Source organism: Enhydra lutris, unplaced genomic scaffold (genome assembly GCF_002288905.1).
Source record: "Enhydra lutris kenyoni isolate GAN:26980312 unplaced genomic scaffold, ASM228890v2 scaffoldscaffold79, whole genome shotgun sequence".
In the NCBI taxonomy this organism is placed as follows: Eukaryota; Metazoa; Chordata; class Mammalia; order Carnivora; family Mustelidae; genus Enhydra; species Enhydra lutris.
Window position 1 is genome coordinate 5160704 of NW_019154163.1, and position 24671 is coordinate 5185374.

At 36.6% G+C, this 24671-nt stretch overlaps 1 protein-coding gene across 1 annotated transcript in view; it reads right to left on the reverse strand.

Annotated features, from left to right (window-relative positions):
* The window catches only part of LOC111160936 (ATPase copper transporting alpha), a 172392-nt gene that overhangs the window by 19180 nt on the left and 128541 nt on the right, over nt 1-24671 (reverse strand). Inside the window, exons 7-17 of the mRNA XM_022524336.1 lie at nt 21775-21936; nt 19622-19698; nt 19011-19236; nt 17415-17648; nt 16171-16262; nt 14573-14700; nt 13434-13588; nt 13092-13226; nt 5019-5213; nt 3309-3491; nt 793-1009 (exon numbers count right to left, since the gene is read on the reverse strand). Coding sequence (XP_022380044.1) covers nt 793-1009; nt 3309-3491; nt 5019-5213; nt 13092-13226; nt 13434-13588; nt 14573-14700; nt 16171-16262; nt 17415-17648; nt 19011-19236; nt 19622-19698; nt 21775-21936 — 1804 coding nt within the window. The remainder of the gene's footprint in view (nt 1-792; nt 1010-3308; nt 3492-5018; nt 5214-13091; nt 13227-13433; nt 13589-14572; nt 14701-16170; nt 16263-17414; nt 17649-19010; nt 19237-19621; nt 19699-21774; nt 21937-24671) is intronic.

The following is a 24671-nucleotide window of genomic DNA, read 5'->3' on the forward strand; positions in this document are numbered from 1 at the left end:
CTGAGAAGAAACCACTGGAATGAGTACTGAATAAGGTCATTAATGTTCTTAGAAAAAATAGTTTCAGTAGTATGGACAGGGCAGAAGCAAGGCTGCACAGTGAATAAGTGAATTCAGCAAACTGAGACTACTCTTTCTAGAAGGTTAGATATAAAGGAAAAAAAGAGACAGGATACAATCTAGAAGGGATTATAGTGATATTGATGGAAGAAATGTTTATATGTTTAGGAGAAGGAGCCAGTATACACAGCTGGAAAATAAAGAAGTGAGGGGATGTAACAGAGTAAGGTCCCTGAAGAATCAAGAAAGGGTGGGATCTAGAACAAAGATGAGAGGATTCATTATGCAAGATGCGGGATATCTTTTCCCCTGAAAGAGAAATCATTCTGGGCAAAAAGCAGAAAGAACAAATGCCTGAGAACCTTAATTTTCTATGTGAAAAATAAAACTGATAATTCACTTAGGGAACTAGGGAGAAGGCCACAGTAGCCCATGAAAGATATAAAAGGTTTAGAGTAGCTGTGGTAAGAAATAAAAGAAAGATAGATGAACTAATATGGAAGATCAGCTAAGACTAGAATTCATCACCCTATGGTAGAATCACAGGAGCACAATTGGGAAATGTTTTTGAGTAACTCAAGTGAAGTGACCAGAAGGCCTATGGTAAAATTATCTGACAGAATGAAACCATGATGTCAAATTTTTGCTTCTGATCTAACAGTTCAGGATTATAAAGTTAGACATCTGTTAATATTTGTCCCATAATTGGTACCATGAAGAAAATTAGCTTACTTGAGAGCTGGGCATCAATAATCATGGAAGATGAAGTTGATGACTGTTCATTACTTGCACCAATTTGAATCAGGGATGCATTTTTAATATTATTTTCCTCTATCTTCCAGTTATTCTTATGTAGCAATCCTTCAATATTGATGACTTTACAGCTAATACCACAGCCTGGCACAACCTGGAAATCTACGCAGGTACCCAAGGTCTCAGTGTCCAGCTCCTAACAAACAGAAACAGAAGGATTTCTTCTGCTGTTCTAATAATCCAAGGTCATCAATAGCACGATCAGAGCATACTGCTGGTTAATTCTAAATGTTTAGACACATGTTACATGCCTAGTTATTTCTAAATGTTTAGAACAAAACATCAGAATTGTTTACTTTAATCCCACTTTCTAAAATTCATACCAAGTTTAGAGAAAGAAAACACGGAAAGTTTAAAAATATTCTCTGCCCTTTCCAATAGAGAATTACAAGTTAAATATTTAATTCTATTGTCAAGTCAGATTTTCTATTCAGTACAGGGCAAAGGGTAACAAAGAACAGGGCCTTTAGTTACCAGAGTGCCTCTCTAGTATGATTCTGTGTCCTTAGTAAGCCAAAGAATTTGGGGGCCATCATTGTTTTCCTGACTCTTTATATCTTCATCCTCTCTGTTGTTTGGTTTGGGTGTAAAGAAGCCAGGTCAGTAGTAGTAAATTGGTAAAAAGGAAAGAACACCAATAATAGGAATTACCACATCAAAACTGTAAAATTGGATAATTTACAAAGAACTTACACAAATCAATGAAAAAAAGGTAAACAATCCCATAAAAAAAAAACAGACAAAGGATACAAGCAGAAAAGTTACACAATAAGCAATTCAAACAGCCAATGAAAAGATGTTCAACCTGATTTATAATTATGGAAATGTAAAGCAAACCATCAATGAGTAAATATTTTTTATTTATTAAACTGGAAAAAATAAAGTAAGAATGTGGGGAAATAAGCACAAATAACGTTTGGTGAAAGTATAAACTGGTACAACCCTTTATGTGGGTATTGGTAATACTTGCTATGTGGGCATTGGTAAAACTCATCAAAATTTAACTGCATATATCCTTTGATCTAGCAATTGCACTGATAGGAATTTAACATAAAGGTAAACTTGCAAAAGCTGACAAGAACATTAACTGTACACTGTAAGAAACAAAAAAATCATACAGAACATAATATAGCTATTAACATAATGCAGCAGATCTATATGTCCTAATATGAGAAAAATCACTCAATTAAAAAAAAACAAGGTATCAAAGATTGGTCACTCTGTGATCTTTCTACATAAAGTCTAAAAAGAAATAAATGCATATATGTTCAGATATGCATTTAAAATGGTTAACAAATGCAAACTTTGGGGACTATACTAAAAATTATTGAATTGTACAATCTATAATGAACTTTGGAGTATGCGAATTGTATCTCACTAAAGCTGCTACAGTAGTCCTCCCTCCCCCATCAACGGTTTCACATTTCCTTGGTTTCGGTTACTCGTGGTCAACTCTAGTCTGAAAGTAGCCAATCCTCTTTCTGACATAGCGTCAGAAGGTCAATTGTAGTCTAGTGCCAAGTCACAATGCCTAAATCATTCATCTCATTTCATCTCATCACACAGGCATTTTACCATCTCACATCATCACAAGAAGGGTGAGTACAGTAGGGCAAGTAATTTTGAGAGAGAGAGACCACATTCACATAACTTTTATTACAGTATGTTTTTATAATTATTCTATTTTATTATAAGTTATTGTTAATCTCTTACTGTGACTAATTTATAAATTAAACTTTATCATAGGTATGTATGTATAGAAGAAAACATGTATATATAGGATTCAGTGCTCTGCAGTTTCAAGCTTCCACTCAGGTCTTGGACCATATACCCTGCAGATAAGGGAAGACCACTATATTTTAAAAGACTGTTAACAGATTAACACTGTAAACTCTGGAGAGAGGAATTATGAAAGGGGGCAGGGAATGAGGCTTTCTTTTTTCATATGTAACTCTCTGAACTATCTGAATTTTCCTATCATAAATATGAATTACATTTTAATTTTTTAGTCAACAGGGGTTATCTGTGTGATAAAATTATAGTTAATTTCTGTTTTCATCTTTATACTCTTCTGTATGAAGAAACTAACACATATTATAAAATAAAATGAGATTGGGAGAAAGGGGGTGGGGTCATGGACATTGGGGAGGGTATGTGCTATGGTGAGTGCTGTGAAGTGTGTAAACCTGGAGATTCACAGACCTGTACCCCTGGGGATAAAAATATATTATATGTTTATAAAAATTTTTAAAAAGAAAGAAATAAAATTAGGGCTTTAAGATTTTAAAAAAAATAAAAAATAAAATGAGAAAATACAAGACTCTTTAGCCTCCTACCAATTATATATGTAAATCATAGTCAAACACCAGTTTGGATTTGGTCTGTGTAATTCCTGTAGAAGACAACTCCATTAATAAACAAAGGAAAAATGGTACCTGCTTGCAGTATTTGGTTATGGCTGCTCCCAGAGGATGTTCACTGTTACTTTCAGCAGTTCCCACGATGGCCAGGATCTTACTGCGTGATATTCTGTTACTTTCCACTAGAACCTTTACTTGATTCACTACTGGGGTTCCATGGGTAATCGTTCCAGTCTTATCAAACACCACTACCTTTACCTGTAAGAAAATTAAAATACACTGCACGTATATGACTTCATAATCCTTAATACTACTTTTCCAAAAATAAGAAAAAAGTTTCCTTCAACAGATGAATATTTTGTTTCTTGATAAATTAAACTGTCTTTGAGTGAGCAAAAGTAAAGGAGAATACGGGAAAAAATACTCTAGTGACATCTAATAGCCTTCCCTTGCAAATGTTCAACCATACTGTAAATATATGTTAAACAACTAGAACTAATTGTTAATAGTTGACTGTTAATAATACTTAAGAGATGACTCAGTGCCTCAGGGAAAGAGAAAGGCTTTCGATACTAATGAATTCCAGAACTGTTGTGGAAATCTAGGCAGTAGGCATATTATTATAAGAGAAGGGTAAGTAATTAAATTGAAGTGAGCACCAGACAAGACCTGCTGGTTTGCTTTGACTTTATTGGGTCTAAATGAGAAGCATGGTCTGAGAAGAGACAGCTCTGTGAACCCATAAGGGAAATTGAGCCCAGACAGGAAACCGGAAGAACCTGGAATTAGAGAACACAGTCACCCCACAGTAAACTTGGAATACAAACCTTGAAAAATGAATAGCTTGAGGAACCAAGATGAAAAGAGATACAACAACTAAATACAAAGCATAATTTTGAACAAGAGAAAAAATAGCTATAAAGAGTATTATGGAAACAACTGAGGAAACTAGAATATAGACTAAAGGTTAGGTAACAGTATCACAGCAATGTCAGTTTCTTGATTTTGATCTCTGTACTATGATTATGAAAAAGAATGTCCTTGTTGTTAGGAAAGGAGCCCAACATCTGCAGTAAAGGGTATATATGAGTTCTTTATGCTGTTCTTTTAATTCTTAAGTTTGAAATTTATCAAAGTAAATAAAAAATTACTATAAACACTAACAGCTTGTATTCACTGGTTAAATGAGGTTCCAAATCCATTTTAAGCTATGTTCTGTGTTTACTACATACATCTGTATACAGTTTATACATCCTCAATAATAAGAACATATCAGAAGGAACATGGTTTTAGGTGAAGTCAAATAGCCTTGATTGAAATTGTTTTGGAAATCCTAATATGAGAGAGATGAGGGATGATTATATTTTTGGAGTCATAGCTGCAAACTGTCAGCTAGTGGCAAAGGCAAAGGAACTGCAATGTTACTATAAGCACTGTCTCACAATGAAGAACACAAACATGGAGTCACATTTTTCCTGGGCAAATACCCCTTCTTTCTTCCTGACACGACAACATTTCTAATCTAAGCTGGAATAGGACTCCAAGTTTTCCACATCAGGGTCTGCTCTAAGAAAGTAGGCCTGGAGTAGTTTTAGAGATCTTAGGTAACTTAAGACCAATCCAGAACAGAACCAAAATAACACCTTTCCTACCTCAACCCTCAGGATAGTCCCAGAAGAAGCTCAGCTTATGGACCATGTAGAAATAATTTTGGATTCTGTCTCTCAATACGGGTGCTATTGCCAGGTTAGATGGGACAATTCTTTGTTCCAGGGACTATCTTACCTTATGAGCCATCTCCAGTGGCTCGCCACCTTTGATTAGTATGCCATTTTGAGCTCCTACTCCTGTACCCACCATCACGGCAGTTGGAGTGGCTAGTCCCAGTGAACAGGGGCATGCAATGCACAGGACTGTGATAGAGGCTTGGAAAGCAAAGCGTATTATCGTTTCTGTTCGGGAGATACTTCTGTTATATCCCTTTAGAAGAAAGGCATGAATTTTGGTTATTGATCTAGAGCTGTATAAAACAAAAGGAACAAAGCTTAACTCTATTTAAATAAAACCACCTTTTTTAAGTCACACTGAATCCTATTTAGCTTCCAACATACACATTTTGGTTACTAGGAAGAAATTTGTTTTCTTTTTGTATCAATATAAGAAATTGTAACATTACTGTTAAATAAGCCATAGTCCTAAAATCAGGAATTCAGTTTTGCAGATTCCAGAGTTACAAACTATGTTAATTAATCTAAAGAACATGAAAGTCAGCTTTTTACCTCTACATTGAGAATAAGTGTTTTTCCTAAGGACTTTCAAAAAATAGCTGCACACATAGGACCTAATTCTCAGCAAATCTGATCCTGAAGAAAATGAATTTTGAATCTCTGTATACCAAGACCATAAATCTGCCTTTCACATTATACTTTAAAGACAAGGGAAAAATCACCCAGCATACAAAGGAAGCTTAATCTTATTTCAGGAAAATTCTTTTGAACATAACAGTTGAACTGAGTCTATAAGGTAGTGCACAGCTCTTAGTGACACTGAATATTTGCTTGTGTGAGCAAATACAATTGACAGTATTAAGGGAAATCTCCTAAGCACCCCCTGAACTCATGAGAAAAATCCCTAAGGGATACACATCCAAAATACTTCTCAGCAATCTTCTGGTTCAATGTGTAATTAACCAAGGTGAATCATTTTCCTAAAATTTTATATTATACTAATGACCATATATCATGAAATAAATACATAGTTTTATGATTCTACCTGTTCTGTTTTTTTTTTCACTCAGAACTTTTTATCTCAAAAACAAAGACCCACAGTCACATTATAACAGAAAAATACACTTGGAAGTATTCACAATCTGGTCACTAAGAAATAGCAAGATGTCCACACTGCATTATTCACAACCCACTGTTTTTAAGGAACCAGAAGCACAGATATGATTAGAAGAAGTCACCTGTTCCAACAAAGTCCCTCTCCAATTTCATAGCTCTGTCAGTATTTATCTCAAGGCTCAACAACCAGAGGGAACAGTGATAGCTGGTAACTAAAATACTGTTATAGGCAAGGGTTTGGCTAAAGGGCCTTAAGTGTGTGAGCACAAAGGACAGAAAGGGAGATCAAGCAACATGTGAAAAGGGGAAAAGGCGGTAACTGTCATGGGGCCCAATTTCCATTCATAAAAAATACCAGGAAACTAGGTGATTTGTGGAGGTGTCTGTGACCTGTGGCAAGTGTAAATCCCTCCATCTCATCTAACTCTCACAAATGTTCCAGAGTTAGGAGTCTTCAATTTGTTTTGTTGTTGTTGTTGTTTCTTTCTTTTTTTTTTTATTTTATTTCTTTCCAGTGTTCCAAAATTCATTGTTTATGCACCACATCCAGTGCTCTATTTGTTTCTATCCCCTTAAAAGAAAGTCTCCCTTTCCCCTACAATTCCCCTCCTACACCCCCAAGAAGCCACATGTCCTGATTTCACATTCTTCTTAACTATTTCCATTGTCTGGGTCTAGAGTGAGAAAGAGTCCTCCACCCTCAATCTCAGGGTTTAAGGAGTTCTCCCCCAAATCTCCAACAAGGAAAAGTAGCAAGAGATGGAACACTAATGTTTGGAAAAAAGCCATAGACACAAATTCTGCAAAGCAAAGGCAGTGGTATTTATACACACTGAAATGTTTAACAGATTCTATCCAAAAGGAGGCTGCAGGAACATAGAGGAAGCAAGCTACAAACAAACTACTTCCAACTAGAGCAAAGTGACAGTATATATACATTCATACTCTCTGCAGTGGGCTACACTGCACATTTACTCACATTATCTCAAATGTATGACTCCTAAGGGCACTTGACCTAATACAATGGAAACATGGTAACAAGGGTAACCTGACATAGTAACAGATGAACAATAACATCATGATGCCAAAGCAACAACATACATCAACAAGATAATAATCATTCAGGAAAAGTCCTCTCCCAGAGCTGAGGTTACCAATTCAAAATTAGCTATGAACATTCTCTGAATTCTTTAAAAGCTATGGCTTACAACAAAATAAAAATCCACGTCAATAAGAGAGAGGATAAGAATCATACCATCATTTCAATAGATGCAGAAAAAACATTTGACAAAATGCAACATCCATTCACGATAAAAACACTCAACAAAGTAGGTTTAGAGAGAATACACCTCAACATAATGAAAGCCATTTATGAAAAACCCCAGCTAACATCATCCTTAATAGAGAAAAATGGAGCGCTCTTCCCTAAGGTCAGGAACAGGACAAGGATGTTAACCAGAACCATTTTTATTCAACATAGTACTAGAAGGCCTAGCCACAGTAATAAGACAACAAAAAGAAATAAAAGGCATCCAAATTGATAAGGAAGAAGTAAAACTTTCACTATCTGCACTTGACAGGATACTATATATAGAAAACCTTTTGAAAGACTTCACCAAAATCTGCTAGAATGATAAACAAATTCAGTAAAGTATAATCAATCTACAGAAATCTGTTGCATTTCTATATACCAATAATGAAGCAGCAGAAAGAGAAATTAAGAAAATAATCCCACTTATAATTTCACTAAAACAATAAAATACCTAGGAATAAACCTAACCAAAGAGATAAAAGACCTGTACTCTGAAAACTTAAAACACCAATGAAAGAAATTGAAGATGACACAAAGAAAGGGAAAAATAGTCCATACTCATGATTAGAAGAACAAATATTATTAAAATGTCTATACTACCCAGGACACCTGTGTGGCTCGGCTGGGTGGCTGACTCTTGATTTCAGCTCAGGCTGTGATCTCAGAGTCCTGGGATCAAGCCCCATGTTGGGCTCTGCACTCAGCAAGGAGTCTGCTTAAGGATTCTCTCCCTCTTCCTCTGCCCCTCCCCTTGCTTGTGCTCACTCTCTCCCTCTAAAATAAATAATTTTTTAAAGTCTATACTACTCAAAGCAATCTACAAATTTAATGTACTACCTATCAAAATACCAACAACATTTTTCACAGAACTAGAACAAACAATCCTAAAATTTATATGGAACCACAAAAGACCCCGAATAGTCAAAGCAACATTGAAAAAGCAAAACAAAGCTGCAGGCATCACAATTACAGGCTTTAAGTTACATTACAAAGCTGTAGGAATGAAAACAGTAGAGTAGTGGTACAAAAATAGATATATAGACCAATAGAACAGAACAGAAAACCCAGAAATAAACCCACAATTATATGGTCAATCAATCTTGAACAAAGCAGGAAAGAATATCCAGTGGAAAAAAAGTCTCTTCAACAAATTGTGTTGGTAAAACTGGACAGCAATATGCTAAATGAGGAAACTGGACCACTTTCTTACACCATACAAAAATAAATCCAAAATGGACAAAAGATCTAAATGTGAGACAGAAAACCATCAAAATCCTAGAGGACAACACAAGCAGCAACCTCTTTGACCTCGACTACAGTAACTTCTACACTTGATCTTAGCCAAAAGCCAAGAAGCGATTCGACTACAATAACTTCTTACTAGACATGTCTCCAGAGATAAGGGCAAAAATGAACTATGGGGACTTTATTAAGATAAAAAGCTTCTGCACAGCGAAGTAAACAATCAACAAAACTAAAAGGCAACCTACGGAATGGAAGAAGATATCTGCAAACTACATATCTGGTAAAGGGTTAGTTTCCAAAATCTATAAAGAACTTACCAAACTCAACAACCCCCCCCAAAAAAACCCAAAAAATCCAGTCAAGAAATGGGCAGAAGACATGAATAGACATTTCCCCAAAGAAGACATCCAGATGGCCAAGAGACACATGAGAAGATGCTCAACATCACTCATCATCAAGAAAATGCAAATCAAAACCACAATGAGATATCACCTCATACCTGACCAAATGGCTAAAATCAACAACATAAGAAATAACAGGTATTGGTGAGTATGTGGAGAAAAACAATCCCTCTTACATTGTTGGAGGGAACTGGTATAGCCACTCTGGAAAGCAGTATGGAGGTTCCTCAAAAAAGTAAAAACAGAACTACCCTATGATCCAGCAGTCACACTACTGGGTATTTACCCAAAGAATACAAAACCACTAATTCAAATGGATACATGCACCCCTGTGTTTATGGCAGCATTATTTATAACAGCCAAGGTATGGGAACAGCCCAACTGTCCATCAATTGATGAATGATTAAGAAGATATGGCATATATCTATAATGGAATATTGTTCAGTCATCAAAAAGAATAAATTCTTGCCATTTACAACCACATGGATGGAGCTAGACAGTATAATGCTAAGCAAAATAAGTCAGAGAAAGACAAATACCATTATTACTTTACTCATATGTAGAATTTAAGTTACAAAACAAATGAACAAAGCGGGGGAAAGCTAGAGTGAGAGAGAGAGAGAGAGAGAGAGGCAAGCCAAGAAACAGGCTCTTAACTATAGAAAATAGTTACCGGAGGGTAGGTAGATGGAGGGATGAGTTAAACAGGTGATGGAGATTAAAGAGTGGACTTGTGATAGCACTGGGTGATGTATGGAATTACTGAACCATTATATTGTATACCTGAAACTAATATAACACTGTATATTAACTAGCTGGAATTAAAATTAAAACTTTCAAAAAAATAAAAATCAGCAACTAAAATCCAAAAAACAAAACTGGGTTGCCCATTTGGAGGGCTCCCCCACCAGATGGGTAGTTAGGAGTAGTTTAAAAAAAAAAGAGTCCACTACATGGGGAAGAACTTTTTTGGTCCAGTGAGGGGAGAAAGGATTTCTAGAATTAAACTTCCCTTCTCTGGACTCCATCCAAAATCAGAATCCATCAACCACCATTAACTACAATGCCTATTTTCATAATCATCCTAGACTTCAAGTAATACTATGTATAATCTTCAACAAAGAAAAAAGTTCCAAATGAAACCAGTAGCTTCTTAGTATAGGCACATGACTTTTCTAAAAAGTTAAACTTGAGAGTTTCCACCTGAAGGACAGAAATTGTTAAGAGGCAACGTGCAAATCTCACACATCACCTCATGCACACTTCAATGACATACTACATTTCTCTCTAAATGTAGAGACTCTTGTCTCTACAAAATGTATATGACTCTTATTGTACCTTGACTTTTCCAGTATCAAATCTTCCACCCTATAATCTCTCTTTAAGCACCTCCCTCTAACCTCAATTTCCTTATGTTCTCATTATTTGGTAAAATTGCTATACACTTAAAGAACTAAATATTTGAAAAAAAAAGAACTAAATATTTGTGTAATAAAACCAGAAGATAAATAAAACTCGAGTTAATTTTCTCTGCAGAGCTGTACAGAAGTGAGGAAGGTGCTCTTATTTAACCCCTCTTTGCCCTCCACACTCATGTAGATCTACTTCCTATTAAGTCTGGGATAGAGGAAACTGTACCTTACTCTTAACTCCTGTATGTCCTTGTGAGGCAATACTCAACTCACAACCCAACGGAGAAAAAGCTGGCAAAGTTGTCATGTGCCAAGCAGCCAATTCCTTTAGAAACAAAGGAAGTTTCCCTTAGTATCTCCTAAACAGAAGAGAATGTCCAAGTAATAAAATGTTTAAGAAGCCATTGAAGATACAACTAACTCCAGCATTGGGTTCCTCCGAGTGCTCATGAAGTATGTGGGAAGAGAAAGGAATCAAGTAGCAGCATTCAGAAACAGTCTGGGTTACAAGCTGATGAAGTCTCTCTCTCTCTCTCTGTCATTCAGGGAGAGTTTGCTTTTTCATGTTGGTATGGATGCACGGCTTAGACCTTGGTGGTAGGAAGGATGCTGTTTATCTCCAGAGTGGGCCATTTGTCAGTTCTACCTGCCTCTTCCACCTGCCCTTCAAAGACTCGTGTAATTTCCGCAAAAGTTCTGCCATGGGTTTCAGGGACTAAAGACCAAGAAGATAAAAAGGAAGCCAGTGAAGACAATACAAACACAGGCAGACTCCTAAATAGAATGCAGCTGAGGGGGAAGAGCTGCCCAACCAACAAGCTGGAAGTCCAGCTGGAACAAAGCCCTCTGCCATTGCAGCTGGGTGGGGTCCCCAGCCGAAGAGTTTGGCCACAAAAAAACAGTTTCAAAAAAGGGCATGAAGGGGCGCCTGGGTGGCTCAGTGGGTTAAAGCCTCTGCCTTCGGCTCAGGTCATGATCCCAGGGTCCTGGGATTGAGCCCCACATCGGGCTCTCTGCTCAGCAGGGAGCCTGCTTCCTCCTTTCTCTCTCTTTGCCTGCCTCTCTGCCTACTTGTGATCTCTGTCTGTCAAATAAATAAATAAAATATTAAAAAAAAAAAGGGCATGAAGACCAAGACAGCTGCGATACAGACAAAGCCCATTCAGTTATACTCATCCTTTAATAGCAATGAAATGGTCATGAGGATGGAACAAAAAGCCATCCTTCCAAGACCAATCAAATGTAGAGTCTTCCTCCCTGCCCTTTCCATCAAAAGCAGAGAAACTACCATGAAGACAGTATTCATCACATCCACACCAACAGCTCCCCAACAGCTGCATCTTTGAAGATTCCTATTTAGTAACAGAACACAGCACTGATTCCAGAGAGCTGCTGGAAGAGCTGGAGCATGGTGGAAATGACAATATGCTGTCAGTAGCTGGGCATGCTGAAGAGCTCTAGCACAATGACTTGCTTTTCTTGGGCCATCCTAGCACTCTCATCTTTCATCTCCCTGATGTTTTGTCTGGGTCAGATTCTGGGTGCCCTGCAATCACTAGAAGATCTTCTTGGCACTCTCTTCTTCCTTTCTGTTAATGACCAAAAATCTAGGACTTTCAGGGCAAAATGGAAGGGCTATACTTTGTAGGACAGCTAGAATGATGGTGAAGCCCAAGAGCAGGGGCCAAAGCTCTTCAGTCTCCAACATGACTTTCAGACCAAAAATGCGAGCCATCAGAATCCTGACAACAATGCCTAGCTGGTTGGGAATGCCAAAGCCCCCTCACCTGACACCATAGGGCATGTAGGAGATATTTCTCCAATGCACATGGGCACAAAACCTGTGCAGTATCTGCAGTGGAGGTGGGGTAGGGATAGGTTGGTTGGATTATGAACATTGGGGAGGATATGTGCTATGGTGAGTGCTGTGAAATGTGTAAGCCTGATGATTCACAGACCTGTACCCCTGGGGCAAATAATACATTATATGTTAATAAAAATAATTTTAAAAAACAAGAAATTTTTTTAAAAAAGGTTATATCTCTAATAAGAGGCACAATCCAGGTCTACTTTACCACTTTACAACACCATACTTTAGAGACTATCATAGTACTACAGAGGAAGTGGCACTAATATTTTCATATATTTATAAAGCACTTAATAAATTACAAAGTATTTCCAATATATTATCTTATTTAACTTTCACAACAACTGCAAGTTATGCAGGATGGGCATTATTAGAATCTCACTTTATAAATGAGAAAACTGAAGCTCAGAGAGACATTAAGTTGACCTAAGATCACCCTGATGGTATATGGCAGAGCTGAGATCCCAAGGTTTTCCTCAATATTATCCGTAGTCCTTTGAGAAAGCAGTCATATTGGGAATGAGACTAGGTATAAGATATAAAAGTTCAGTACTCACTTTGGGACAATCATAATGAAAATAATTTAAAAAGTAATGAAAATAATGAAAAAAATCTTCCAGAGGGAAATTTTTGTATTTATGAAATGCAAATATTATTATCACCCTCCCATTCTAGGCCCATAAAGATACTAGTAATTACTAAAGCTATTTTCCAAATAATAGTTTATGCAAAAGATTCACAAACTGTTTTATGTAAAGAGTTGTTACAAGTCACTTACAGGAAAGTAGGTTTCCACAATTTCAAAATTCAGAAATCCAATTATAATCCAAACCAAGAGAGTAGCAATGGAAACAATAACAATAAAAGGAACAAAGTAGCCACTGAGTTTGTCTGCAAACTGCTGGATAGGAGCCTAGAACAACAATAATAACAATAATACATGTATCAGCCTCCTTTTTTTGATAATGAATACAGGGTATATTTGGTATTACACACAAATATTTTAATAATCTCCATATTAATGTAACTGGAGTTAAAAGAAAATATAAACACTAGATCAGGATTTATTCTTAGCAGTCTTTTAAAAAAATACTTTATTTTTCCCAAGAAATTAAGTTACCTTTGATGTTTGTGCCTCTTCCACAAGTTTGACAATTTGAGAAAGTGTTGTGTCAGCTCCAACATGGGTTGCACGGATAAGCAGCGACCCATTCTGGTTAATGGAACCAGCGATTACTGTGCTGCCAGATTTCTTAGCCACAGGCATTGCCTCCCCTGTAGAAGGAGTGAAGTCAGATTTAGGGAGCATAAATGCATACTATCTTAAAACATGCTATTATGTATTAATTGTCAAAAATATGTAGAAAGGAGATTTTTAGCTCATGAAACAGAATCTGGATAAATCCCTAGGTGAAACTTGCCCTCCCTTTTCTCTTACGTCAGTTCTGGGCCAACCCCAAGGACACATACCTTAAACTAGAAAACTTTATTAAGTCAGCTCTTATATACGGACACTTTTAAAGTTGCACCCTAGTCTTGGATCACTGGTCCTCAATATGTTCCCAAGGAGCATTTAGAAATGTGGGAGTTCCTGTTTATAACTACTGCTGGAGCATGGGGTGCTGCTACTCTTAATTTAGTGGGCTGGGGTCGGGGGATACTAAATGTATTACAATGCGCAAGCAGTCCCCTCAAAAGAATTGTCCCATCTGAACTGGCAATAGCACCCTGTTGAGAAACACAAGAGTCCAAAATTATTTCCTTATAGTCCATAAGCTGAGCGTCTTCTGGGACTATCTTGAGGGTTCAGGCAGCAAAGGCATTCTTTTGGTTCTGCTCCAGACTGCCCTTAGTTATCTAAGATCTCTAAAACTACTCCAAGGCCTAATTTCTTAGAGCAGGCCCTGATGTGGAAAATCCAGAGTCATATCCCAGCTCAGACCAGACCAGTCTTTAGGTCAGGAAAAATAAACAGGTATTTTCTCAGGAAAACCTGCCAAAGTCTCTTGGGTTTTGGTTACACATTCTAGTCATTAACAATGCTCAGTGAAAAAAAAAAGCTTTCAGTAGCATAATGAAAAACACAAAGTAAATCTACAGAAATTGATTTAATACCATTTTTTAAAGAATTCCTATTCTCTTTAATCATCATTTACTCATTCCATAATTTTTTAAAAAGCTCTCCACTTTTTATTCTTCTTTTAATTAACACTTTGGGTGTACTTTACTTTCATGTCATGATTCTCTGAAAGAACATACCTGTGATAAGGGACTCATCTACCATAGAATGGCCTTCAATAACACGACCATCCACTGGAAATTTGCCTCCTGGAACAACTTTAATGATGTCTCCGCGTTGTACAAGTTCCACATCCACTTGTTCTTCACTGGATCGGAGTTAAAATAAAAAGCACTAGGAAAATATGCTTCTCACCCTGATCTTTCCATGCAAGTTTATTGGTTCATGTCAAGCCTGTCGCTCCATAATTGTTACCAATGGCAACTAGAACTAACATTTAAGCTGGGAGCTACAGTATCAGTCTGGTTTACTGCTGGGGAATAGCTCAGTACCTGGCACAAAGGATATATTTGTTGAATAGTGACTGAATGAAAAAATGAAAGCTTTAGAAAATAATATAAGGGGTTTTATTTAACTAAAAATTTATAGGAAGCCTGGGTGGCTCAGTCAGTTAAGTGTCTGCCTTTGGCTCAGGTCATGATCCCGGGGTCCTGGAATGGAGTCCCACATTGGGCTCCTTGCTCAGTGGGAAGCCTGCTTCTCCCTCTGCCTGCCGCTCCCCCTGTTTGTGCTCATTTTCTATCCCTGACAAATAAATAAATAAAATCTTAAAAAACAATTTATTTGTTGTGTAAATTTGCCTACATAATTTTACGACTATATAAATAAGAAATACAAAAGAATGAAAATTTTAAAAAAGAATGAAATCTTATCAAGTCTTTAGCTCTAACTTCCAGTTTACAGGTAACAGGAGCTATAGAACAAGTTAGATGATGCCACAAAGAGCAAAGAGTTCAATTCAGACTGTGTGATATTCTACCAGACAATTGATGGATGGTTCTCTAACAAGTCACCAGTAAGTGGTGAGGCATGGTGGGGAGGGAGGGCAAACAGAAGGGAAGAGCTGCTCTTGATTAAAAGAAACATGTCAGTCAAATGCTTTGACACATAGACCTTGTTTGATTTCCATTTCAAACAACGAAACAAAACTTTTGGAGATGGGGTGCCTGGATAGCTCAGTCGGTTAAGCAACTAACTCTTGGTTTTTGCTCAGGTCATGATATCAGGGTGAGATCAAAGCCCTGGAACAGGCTCTAGGCTCTGTGCTCACCATAAGATCAGCTTGAGATTCTTCCCACCTCCTGCCCCGCCCCCCAGCTGCTCTTCCCCATTTGCTCCTCCCCCAACTCATGCAGAAGCACTCTCTCTCACTCTCTCACACACTCTCTCTCTCTTTCCACCCTCTCTCTACAATAAATAAATAACTTTTTAGGGACAACAGGAGAAATGAGAATACACACTACATACATATTAGATGATATTAAGGTACTGTTAATTTTGTTAAGTGCAATATGGTATTATAGTTACATAGGAATATGTCCTATTTTTAGAGATACTACAGGAACATTTAGCAATAAACCAACATGACTGGAATTTAAAATACTACTGCAACAATATAAAGATAGAATGCATAGATAAGTTGGGCAAAATGTGAATAATTGTTAAATCTGGGAGACAGATGATGTAAGTTCATTATACTCTTCTCTCTACTTCTGGGTATATTTGATATTTTTTGTAAGAAGTTAAAAAGATAAGGGGAAAGAATGAAAATAAATACCTTAAGAGAATATTATCAGAGTCAAGAGTTACAATAGTTGCTTCTGTAGCTTGTAGTGAAATTAGCTTGGCAAGAGCCTCTGATGTTTTGCCCTACAAATTAAAACAAACATGTTAACAATGCTAAGGAAGTAAAAAGCTCAGGTTCTACCTAAAATAAAGATATAAAACTTAACATTTGCCAAAAAGATAGCTTTAGGAATACTAATTAGTTCAAATTAGAAAATGTTTCACTTCAAAAATGTGAAGTCTACAAAATATAAAATGTATTATTAGGTATAATTTATAAATAAGTGATGTAAATTAACAGGAAAAACATCAGGAACCCAGGCACATAAGTCCTTTGCTTATGGACATCATTAGGCAATTCATTTAAGACATAAAATACCTGATGTGGAGAAAAATGTTTATTCCTCCTATTAATGGAAGAAATAAAAACAAAGGCACCTCTATGATACCATTTAATGCCTACCAACTTAGCAAGAATTTATACAGGAGTTAATGCTGGTGAAGTTGTAGTAAAACTACTTCACTAACATATTCTTACTGCCAAAAGAATGTTATTTGTTGCATGAGCCATGAAAAGATTTATGCCCTTTACTCACATACTTTGTAATTTATCCTAAGATACTAATTCAACAGAAATTACTATTAAACACGAATATGTTTAATGCAGGATTGTCTAAAATTTAAAACTGGAAACAGTCTAATTGGGAACAAAACCAAAATGGTTTAGTGGGTTATAGCACAATGATTTGACAAAATGTTATTTAGAAAATACCAAATAATTATATCTGGACTGGAAAAATGGAGAAAAAACTTTCTAGTGTTAAGGATAAACTAGTATGTATACAATGTTTGCCACTCTGTAAAAATATAAAAGTATGTAGAACAGGATTGGAAAGTAATTTCCATTATAGCATGGGATTACAGGTGAATATTTTTTCCATCATTATTTTAAATCCTGTGGTCACATCAATTTTTCCATTAAAAATGTGATATAAGTAAGTACTTAGCAAATGTTTCTCTCTTGAAATAAGCATGGATATAGTGTACTATCTACAGTTTTAATTCCATAAATTTTATAAACCTTCTACAGGAATATTTAACTTAAAACATTACAAAATAGAAGCACTTCTTTTTTAACTATATAAATCTATGTATATTTCCAACAATTACTGGTCTAAAAAATATGATCACTTATCCGTCCAAGATTTTAACAAATGTCACCCTTTCTTACTGTACCTTTGCTATATGTTCCAGCCACCGGCCCAGGGCAATAAATACAAATAGCATAGGAGGCGTATCAAAGAAAGTTATAGGGTTTACTTTGGCTCTTTCATACATTGCAACCAGAAGAATAACCAGAGAGTAGGCAAATGCGATGGTGGTCGCCAGCACAATCAGTACATCCATATTTGCAGTTTTATGCCTCAGTGCTTTGTAGGCCTGAATGTAGAAGTACCAGCCTCCAAAAAACTGTAACAGAGGAACAATAATTATTGCTTTTTTATAAAATGCAGAAATTCACATATATAGCTCAGGAACAAAGATACAGTCTCAATATTAATTTCCTTTGGCTTTTATCTAAACCAGAAACACTAAGGAAATATTTTAAGCTGAAATAACAATGTCTGTATTTTAGCAGGTCTGTGTGTGTTGAGGCAAACTGCAGCAGAAGTCCTTGGCAGCTGTCCTCTAAGATCCAAGGGATATTCCATAGTATAACAAAGTCAGATGATTCTCTGATTTTTCTTTTAGATGCTAGCAAAAACAAGAACTAAGAAAACAATTACATTTTTTTTTTACTTTTTTTAATATATGTATACATAAAACTCAGCTCCCCTGCCTAAAATTCAACCTAAGTGGAATATTACAAGCTATTGGAACTGCTGGCTGGCTGTTTTCATTGGTAAACAACTGAAAAGTTTATTTTTCATTAGTATGAAGAAACATACTAAGATGTTCTTAAAATCATCATTGCCTTTTATAAGGATCAGAGAAAGGAATAGATTTATGAGATGTAAGTGTTCCACAGTAAAAGTTTATTTGAAAAGAAGAGTTGAGGGACGCCTGGGTGGCTCAGTGGGTTAAGCCTCTGCCTTCAGCTCAGGTCATGATCTCAGGGTCCTAGGATGGAGCCCTACATCGGGCTCTCTGCTCAGCAGGGAGCCTTCTTCCCCCTCCCCCTCTGCCTGCCTCTCTGCCTACTTGTGATCTCTCTCTCTCTGTCAAATAAATAAATAAAATCTTTTAAAAAGAAAAAGAAAAGAAGAGTTGAAAACATACAGAAAGTAATGGACATCAGTACCAGGGAGAAATAATTAAAATAATAACATAATATTATAATTATCATTTATAATTATAATATAATAATTATAATATAACTACATATATAAAAATATAATTATAATTATGATAATTATAATTATCATTTTATTTTATATAAGTTATTAATTAAAATATTTATAAATATACTTAATATAATAGTAGTATAATTAATTTTAATATATTTAATATAGAATATTAAATACAAATATAAATATTTTTAATAATAACTTTAAACAAAGTTATATACAACAGCAGATATGAATGCTAAATTCATATCTAAATATGAATTGAACTCTTTCTCTCTGCTTTGTTGTTAAACAATATCCTTAGGAGTTAAGTAGAATTTATTATCCACTTTAACTGCTCAGTTTAAGATTATTTTCATAAAGCATCTAGCATAAAATGATCAAACTTCTGGCTAATATCTGTTTTGATATTGAAAATAGCCTTGCCTGTCACATTTTGCTATTTTTCGTTATTAACATATACACTTGCTGACATTTCACTTGCCTGTACAGGTACACACAATAGAAAGGATAGCAAATTCATAATGGACAGTCCTGGCAGGATCTGGCGCTCCAGGAACATAGAAGAATGAATTTTGATCATTTCTTCTTGACTCATGTTCTTATTATGGTGAAGAGTTGCAAGATGGTGATCCATAGCCATCATATATATCATCAGCCCCATTACGGGAATACAGAAAAAGAGGCTCACAAGGAAGGAGCGTCTCCACCTTACATAAAAAAAGAAACATCATTTTAGTAAGTAGTTGGTGGTTAAAGATTCTATGCAGTATAGGGAAATACAAATTATGACCACTCCACCCAATATAAGGATGACATTGTAAAAACTGACATGTCAACAGGATGTTAAATTTGTAATAAAGGGGGAACCTGGGTGGCTCAGTCAGTTAAACGTCCAATTCTTGATTTCGGCTCAGGTCATGATCTCAGGGTCATGAGATCAAGCCCTGCATCAGGCTCTGTGCTGAGTGTGGAGCCTGCTCAAGATTCTCTCTCCCTCTTCCTCTGCCTCTTCCTCACTCTTTCTCTCTCTTAAAAGAAATTTGTAACAAAGAGTCAAAATCTGTTTTTCATTGATGCACCAAAAGCACTTACTGTCTTATTTCTCGTTTATGGTCCAGGTGGCTTGCTGATCGATCCTTCTTGACCAAAGAAGCTTCAAAACCTAAGCTCTAAGGACATTCATGAGAAAACAATTATTTCACTGAATATAAAACTACTACATAGAGAAATTCTAAGACATGGTACTGTCATTAAGAACAATTCAACTCAATTACTGAAAGCAAGTCACTCTGATGATTGCAAAGGTGAAGATATACTCCCTTCCCTTAATTACTTTTGTTTATAATCTTTCAACAAAGAAATGAATAGATCCTTTACTCTAATTAATGTCTAGCCTACTGTTCTCAAACTAATGATTTAACTCAAGTTCAGCTATCCTCACTAAGATTCTTAATATATCAAGAAGTAAGCTAAAGTGTCTAATAAGTAATTTTAGAAAAAAAGAAAAGAAAAAAGCAGAATCTGTTGGTTGGTCAGGCTGATGGTGTTGATGACTTAATAAAGACAGAATTCAATAATAAAATCATAAATCTTACATTTAGACAAGCATCATCCACTAGTATGGACATACATTAAATTTTAGCTTTGACATCTATCTATCCATCTATCTCCTGAACAAATTTAGAAAACTGAATAATAGGCCACAAAAGTTAGTACCATACTAAGTATGTTATTGAAGTCTTTGCAGATGCAGTCTCTACTCTTCTTCTATCAGAAAAAGAACATGAACACAAATTTTCCCCAATAAAACAAAGTATTAAAGAAAACTACACATACGTAAGACTCATATGCACATAGACAGTAACATACTCTATATTTTCAGCTACTAGGGAAAATGCTGCCATCTTGTATTTGTTGGCAGTGTAGCACAGCACAGTGAAAAAAGCAAGCATGCATTTCACAGTCAGAAAGAATAAGCTCGGGGTGCCTGGGTGGCTCAGTCAGTTAAACATCTGCCTTCAGGTCAGGTCATGATCCTAGAGTCCCAGGATTGAGCCCTGTGTCAGACTGCCAGGGTGTCTGCTTCTCCCTCTCCCGCCTCCTGCTTGCTCACTCTCTCTCTTTCTCTCTCTCTCAAACAAATAAATACTTATTTTTTTAAAGAAAGAATAAGCTCAAATCCAGCTATGACACTTACTAGTTATGTGATTTTGGGTAAGTACCTTAATTTCTCTGAACCTGAGTTTTGTCATCTCTAAAATGAAGATGACAGCACTGTTGTGAGATTAAATTAAGAGTTGAAGCTTTGCAATCTTGGTAACTGGCTCATAGTAAATACTCAATAATGCTAGCTTCACAAAGATGTTAATGGCATTATTATCTATATTAATAGGATCTTATCTGAATATTAATATGCTCCAAGCATTATAACACCAAGGGTATACCACATTAAAACTTTTAAAGCATTGTCACATGTACTACCACTTGATTTACTGAAGAACACAAGATAAGTCTGTGACAAATAAAAGGGTTTGGTCTTTTAAATTTCATACTTAAAAATACATCGTTTGTCAGCAGAATCAGATCTATAAATACAGAAAACAATCTGATGATTGCCAGAGGGGAGGTAGATGGGAGATGGGTAAAATGGGTGAAGGGGAGTGGGAAATACAGGCTGCTGGTTATGGAATGACTAAGTCATGGGAAAACAAGGTACAGTATGGTAAATATAGACAATGGTACTGTAATAGCGTTGTACGGTGAAAGATGGGAGCTACACTTATGGTGAGCATGCATAACTACTGAGTTGTTGAATCACTATTTTATATTCCTGAAACTAATATAACGTCGTTGTGTCAACCATACACAAATTTTTTAAAATTACAGTTTGCTTTGATCTAGGTACAATAAAGCATCTAGCGTGATGCTTGCTTTTTAAATAATTAATTACTCTTACAACAAATTGTACTTTACTGCCATTTTCTAAATATTTTTAAAGGATTTGTGATTCTACCTTCAATCAACTGCTGATTAATAGTGCCAATATGCCTTTGCCTAACTCTTCCTGACAAAGACTAAGAAAAAAAAAAGGTTGTAAACATATTCATATTAAATTTGGGACATGTTAATTGAGAATAATCAAAGGAACCATATTTTTTCATTGTCTTTGATAAAAACTAGAAGTGATTCAACAGAGTGCTGACTGAATAGGTAAGAACACAGAAATCCAAAATCTTACCACTTACTTCAACTGTATGGATAATATCCCTGGGACCAATAATTTCCGGGTCATATTTAATATGTGCTTTGTTGGTTGCCAGGGCCACAGAGCAATAGAAGATCCCTCTGTGTTTTGTGAGGATAGACTCTATTTTATGTACACAGGAGGCACATGTCATTCCTCTTACCTGTTAAAGACAAAGGTTTTGTTATTCAGAAATCTACTTTTCCTCCATTAAACATAAATTATAGCATGGGATGAACACAAAAGGTCTTATCTGCACTATTAATATCCTCCAGATATGTTCACTAGAATGCTGTTTTTGTATAAAATCACATTGAACAAAGATATGGTCCAGCCACAACAGGTTAAATAGAAGAGGATCTCATTAAGTCAGTCTCTCTCTTCCTGTCACTACTCTATCACTACTCAGTGATAAAGGATCAATCATTTCTTGTACTGAATGTCTTGTTTCTCCCTAGATTTCTTAGTCTTCAGTATTACTTTTATCAAAGGTTAATGGATGACAAAAGTATTATACCTTTGTCTAAAAATGCATTTTGCCTTATGTCTTGGGTGAGGTTATAGTTCAGCTTAGTATTAAACTCTAAAATGGAGGGGTGCCTGGGTGGCTCAATGGGTTAAAGACTCTGCCTTTGGCTCAGGTCATGATCCCAGGGTCCTGGGATCGAGCCCCGCTTCGGGTTCTCTGCTCAGCAGGGAGGCTGCTTCCCTTCCTCTCTCTCTGCCTGCCTCTCTGCCTACTTCTGATCTCTGTCTCTCAAATAAATAAATAAGTAAATAAATAAATATTTTAAAAATTCTAAAATGGAATAGCAGCACTTCTGGAATGACTGTGTGTACAGCTCAGCAAATCCCTCCCCCCAAAAGCAATGATAAATTGAACAAAAGTTCAAAAAACAGCCCTTTAAAGACTCTGGGAAGTGATTAAAAGATATATAACAAATTACAAAGTTTTTATTCAAGAATATATACTGAAAGAATATAAGTAATGGTGTACTAAAGGCCTTTGAAAATTATCTACTCCATAAAAACAATGAGAAAACTGGCAAAAACTGACAAAACCAACTTTTTTTGAAATTTGGAAATTAAATAAAAGATTTTGGCAATCCAGGAAGCATGTATTCAAGAAAATCAGATGGTGGCACCTGGGTGGCTCAGTCAGTTAAGTGGTTGACTCGATTTTGGCTCAGGCCATGAACTCAGGATCCTGGGATCGAGTGCCATGTCAGGCTCTACACTCACCAGGCAGCCCACGTGAGGATTCTCCCTCTCCCTCCCTCGGTTTTTCCCCCAACTTGCACTCTCTAAAATAAATAAATCGTTAAAAAAAAAAAGAATTAAAGGGAGGAAAGGAAGCAAGATGGAAGAGGAGTAGGAGACTGAAATAGCATGAGGTCCCAGGAGTTCAGCTAGATAGTTATCAAACCATTCCGAACACCTACAAACTCAACAGGAGACAGAAGAGAAGAAGAGCAGCAATTCTAGGAACAGAAAATCAAACACTTCCTGGAAGGTAGGATGTGTGGAGAAGTGAATCCAAAGCAACGGGAAGATAAACTGTGGGGGAGGGGCTGGCTCCTTGCAAGTGGTGGATCAGCAGAGCACAAAATCAGAACTTTTAGAAGTCTGCTCCACTGAGGGATGTTGCTCCAGAGGCTAAGTGGGGGTGGAGCCCTAGCGGGGGCAGTGTGGTCTCAGGACACATGGGGCCACAGAAAGACCGGGGGTGTCTGAGTGTGGCAGGGCTGCCAGGTATCAGAGCAGAGAAGCTGGCAACAGACATGGAGCCAGAGCCAAGGAGTGAGCTATCAGCTCGGGGTTACCTTAAACAGTGACCCAAGGCATAGTTGGGCCATTGCTCCTCGAGCAGGGACACCACAAATGGCAGATCCAGAGAGATCCCCTCCTTTCTCCTCCAGAAGGAGCAGCGTGAGAGCATGCTGCAGGAATCTGCTGGGCTTGGAAACTCCAAACAGGGCCATGCGCCAGAGACAGAAATGCTCAGTCACAGGCCAGGTAAACACAGACTGTGGCCGGAGACCAGGGAGACTGGAGGGACTGACTGCTTCTCACGGAAGGCACATTGAGAGTGGGGGCCCAAGCTCTGGGCTCCTCTGGGGCCAGGGATTGGGAGCCTGCCATCTTCATTCCCATCCTCCAAAGCTTTATGAAAAGTGATCAGGTAACAAAAGCTCCAAGAGCTAACCCAAGCAGATTACTTAGCCTGGCCCCTGCCAAGGGTGGTGCAATTCTGCTTCAGGCAAAGACATTTGAGAATAACTGCAACAGGCCCCTCCCCAAAAAGATCAAAAAGAACATCCAGCCAAGACCGAATTCAAAGAGAACTGTGGAACTACAGAGCTAGGGGAAAGCAACACAGAGAATTCATGGCTTTTTCCCCCATGATCTTTTAGTCTTGCAAAGTTAAATTTTTTTTTATTTTTTTCTGATTCTACTTTTTATAACTTTTCGTCTTTCCTCTTTTAATATTTTAAACTATTTTATCTTATCAATATCTTTTTTAAAAATCTTTTTGAATTTTCAGTTATACTCATATTTTATCCCTTCATTGTATTTAAAATTATTTTTTAATACATATAGTCTTTTTTCTTTAAAATTTTGGGATACAATTTCTTCTAATAGATCAAAATTTACCCTAAATCTAGCATCCAGCCTGATCACATTCTCTCCTCTTTTTTTCATTTTCCAACCAACTTCTCTTATCAATTCCTTTTTTAGAATTTTATAAATTTTCATCTTTATATTCATATTCCGTCCCTTCATCATGTTTACCCTTATGTTTGTATATACATAAGTATTTCTTTCCTTAATATTTGGGAGGCAGTTTCTATTAAGACACCAGAATATACCCAAAATCAAGTGGGTGGCCCTGTTCTA